The sequence below is a fragment of the Calliopsis andreniformis genome, unplaced genomic scaffold (assembly GCF_051401765.1).
Source record: "Calliopsis andreniformis isolate RMS-2024a unplaced genomic scaffold, iyCalAndr_principal scaffold0019, whole genome shotgun sequence".
NCBI lineage: Eukaryota > Metazoa > Arthropoda > Insecta > Hymenoptera > Andrenidae > Calliopsis > Calliopsis andreniformis.
Genome location: NW_027480431.1, coordinates 14,802,462 through 14,806,222, shown reverse-complemented (window position 1 = coordinate 14,806,222; position 3,761 = coordinate 14,802,462). Strand labels below are relative to the sequence as shown.

General features: G+C 40.4%; 1 protein-coding gene across 1 annotated transcript; it reads left to right on the top strand.

Annotated features, from left to right (window-relative positions):
- Positions 1–553: 553 nt before the first annotated feature.
- LOC143186604 (uncharacterized) lies at positions 554–1,776 on the top strand. The gene is made up of 2 exons (XM_076390287.1): positions 554–645; positions 727–1,776. Exons 1-2 carry the CDS (start codon positions 567–569, stop codon positions 1,614–1,616), a joined length of 969 nt encoding a protein of 322 aa, XP_076246402.1. The 5' UTR covers positions 554–566; the 3' UTR covers positions 1,617–1,776.
- Positions 1,777–3,761: the final 1,985 nt, after the last annotated feature.

The following is a 3,761-nucleotide window of genomic DNA, read 5'->3' as shown; positions in this document are numbered from 1 at the left end:
AGGAAGAGGACTGCCTACATCGGGTCCAAAAGACGAATTAATACAGCGGCTAAACGACGCTTATCAGGCGGGCGAATGGTTAAGGATGGAAATAATCGAGGAAGACGCTAATGAAGATGCTACGAGTAGAAGCGAATCATCTGAGCGTGCAAGTGAAATAGCACACATACGCCGCGAGATAGAACTCTTTCAACGAGAAAAACAGTTAGCGGAACGAGAGCTTGAATTGGCTCGTCAGCAAATCGAATTGCTTGAAGAGACGCAAAGACTGAATATCAGGACCGCAACGCAAGAACCGGCAACTACGACAGCGGTGCAGGGACGGCAACAACCGGCAAGCATAAGCGTTATTTCTGATTTATTAAGCTATTTCGAGGGAAACAGTGACACATACAATACGTGGGAAACGGCAAGTGCAACCATTAAAAACGACGTACCAGTTAACAGAGGATATGACGAAGTTGTTAATTGGATGACGATTAAGAGGAAATGCGCTTGAATGGTTACATTTGAAGCCTGAACATATTGCGACGACGGTCAAAGAATTGCTGGATAACCTACGAGAAATGTTTTATCATCCTGAAAATGTGTTGGAAGCGAGACGACGCTTCGAGGCACGCACGTGGAAGAAAGAAGAGTCTCTTAGTAAGTATCTGCACCAGAAAATTATCCTAGGAAATCGTGTACCTATCAATGATGAGGAAATAGTCGAGTATGCTATTCAAGGAATTCCCGATTCTGGATTACGAGATCTGGCACGAGTACGGAAGATCAAGGCGAAAGGGAAACTGCTAGCAGCGTTAGAGCGAATTTCGCTTCGAGGAAGATTTCTGCAGGGCTGCGCAGCAGCTGAGACTAATAATGCGATGTGGTGTCCAGTCAAGACAGAAAAGCAGGATAAGAAGAAGGTTTCGAAGAGCGAGGTGCGATGTTTCAACTGGAGCGACGTCAATCATCTCAGTGTGAAGTGTCCTGTGAAAAGCAAGGGTCCGAAATGTTTTGCATGTAACGACTTTGGACATAAAGCTGCAGATTATAAGAACGGACAAGAGAAGCAGCTAAATGCGTGCACTGCAGTTACCATCCGAGACAATAAAATATATAAGTCGGTAACTGTTATGGGTAAGCAAATAACTGCGTTTCTTGGTATGGGTAGCGATCTACATTTAATGACAGCCGAGCAGTATATCAGATTGGGATGTCCGTTATTTACCAGTCCAGAAATTCAGTGCAAAGGCTTTGGATTGAATAGAGTCACGACTATGGGAAGTTTTTATACAGATGTAGAAATTGATGGAAAGACTTTTCGATTATTAGTTCATGCTGTACACGACGCCTATTTGAACAATAATCTTTTAGTCGGTTGTGATTTGTTACAAGAAGCCAAAATACTTTTAGACGGTAAAGACGCAATAATATCAAAACACGACGCTAAAGCAGGTACGACTCATGACGTTCCGGAAATATTTTGTATTGATACTTTTGATGAATCTGGAAATAATGAATCTAGCTGCGCAGTAAATTTGCAAAATGTCAAAGATCATAGTATTAAACACGAAATTGAATATCTTATGAACAATTATGAGCGAAAGCAACCAAAGAAACAAATATTATGATGGAAACCGTATTAAAAGACGACACGCCTATATATCACCCCCCACGTAGACTAGCGTCAGTAGAAGGAAAGGAAGTGAATAAACCAATAGACGAATGGATACGACAAGGTTGTATTGTAATTGTCAGGGAAAAAGATAGTGGAATGCGATTATGCGTAGATTACAGATTAATAAATAAAAAAGTATATAAAGGTCGTTATCCTCTTCCGTTGATAGAAGACGAATTAAATACGTTACAAGATTCAACGATATTCAGTGTACTGGATTTGAAAGATGGCTTCCTTCATGTGCCAATAGAGGAAAATAGTTGCAAATATATGGCGTTTATAGTACCAGACGAGCACTATGAATTTTTAAAGGTACCTTTCGGGTTTTGCAATGCTCCCGCTATATTTCAGAAGTTCATTCGTAGTGTATTTCGTGATTTAATTAAAAGAGGCATCTTACTGGCTTATATGGACGATATAATTGCTCCAGCCCGCAATGAGAAGGAAGCACTGTTAAGATTCCAAGAAGTTTTGTCTGTTGCGAGCGATTATAGACTACGAGTAAATTGGAGAAAATGTCAATTTCTTCCGCATAGTATAGAATATCTGGGTCACATAATTGAGGATGGCCGCGTTCGTGCATCGAAACGCAAGACGTTAGCAGTTATGAATTTTCCGCTGTTAAAAAATATCAGAGACATAGAAAGCTTTTTAAGATTAACAAGTTATTTCAGGAACTTTATTCCACAGTACTCGGTAATAGCTTTGTCTTTGTCAAAATTGCTCAAAAAAAAAAAGCCAAATTTGAGTTTAATGAAGAACAAAGGCTTGCATTTCAGCAATTGAAGTCAGCATTGGTCAATGAACCAATCTTAAAGTTGTATCGCGTCGGTGCGCAAACAGAACTTCATACTGATGTATCCAGCATAGGTCTTGGTGCTATTCTCTTGCAAAAGGACGATGTAGATCAGCGGTTCCATCCCATATATTATGCGAGCTGGAAGACATCAAATGCAGAATGGCGATATACTAGCTATGAGTTAGAAGTACTAGCTATAATTAAGGCCGTGAATAAATTTAGAGTTTACCTTTTAGGAGTTCCGTTTAAAACCGTGACGGACTGTCGTGCGTTCACACTTACCATGAAAAAGAAAAACTTATGCATTCGAGTAGCAAGATGGAATTTGATCATACGATCGAACATCGCCCAGGGAATAGTATGAGGCATGTTGACCCGTTAAGTCGCAATTCTGTGTCAGTGTGTATGTTAATAAATGAATGTGAGACGAGTGTACTTGCGAGACTGCGAAAAGCACAGTGTGAGGATAATGATTTAAAAGACTTATTAGAATCGGCGAGGAATGGACAAAATAGTGACTATATTGTGAGAAATAGACTCTTATTTAAAGTGATAAACGATGACACCCGTATAGTTGTACCGCGTGCTATGCAAGGACAAATCGTGCGGCAATTGCATGAAAGTGGACACTTTTCAAGTAGCAAAACCGAGACCCTCGTCAGAAAAGGCTATTGGTTTAAAAATCTCAGCGCTAAAGTACAAAAGGTTGTGCGAAATTGTGTTGCGTGCATTTTGGCCGATCGAAAATCTGCGAAGCAAGACGGTTTCTTACATTCTGTTGAGAAAGGTGAGGTACCTTTAGACGTATACCATATAGACCATCTTGAGCCACTTCCATCAATACGAAAGAACTACAAGCATATATTTGTAGTTATATATGAGTTCTCCAAGTTCGTTTGGCTTTATGCTACAATGTCGACCAGCGGTGCTGAAGCTATTAGCCAGTTAAAAAAGCAAGCTGTAATTTTCGGTAATCCGCGGAGGATCATTTCAGATCGTGGTGCTGCATTCACTTCAGCCGAGGTTCAGGAATATTATAAAGCAGAGGATATTGAATCTAATCTTATTATAACAGGTATACCGAAAGCGAACGGCCAAGTCGAAAGGGTCATATGACGATCATTCCGCTATTGACTAAGCTGACCGCAGCAAAACCTGAGGAATAGCATAAGTATCTAGATGCGTGCCAAGGATACCTGAATACAACTCCTTACCACAAGCACTACGCCTTTCAAGGTCTTATTCGGTATTGATATGAGATTGAAGAGTAACCCCGAAATTCGAGAGACAGTCACCAAA

Bases quoted from the DNA above. Each gene is read 5' to 3' on its own strand.
- LOC143186604 (XM_076390287.1), top strand. From the start codon at position 567: ATGTTTTATCATCCTGAAAATGTGTTGGAAGCGAGACGACGCTTCGAG. The intron at 646-726 runs GTAAGTATCTGC...ATGCTATTCAAG, and splicing joins GAAGAAAGAAGAGTCTCTTA to GAATTCCCGATTCTGGATTA.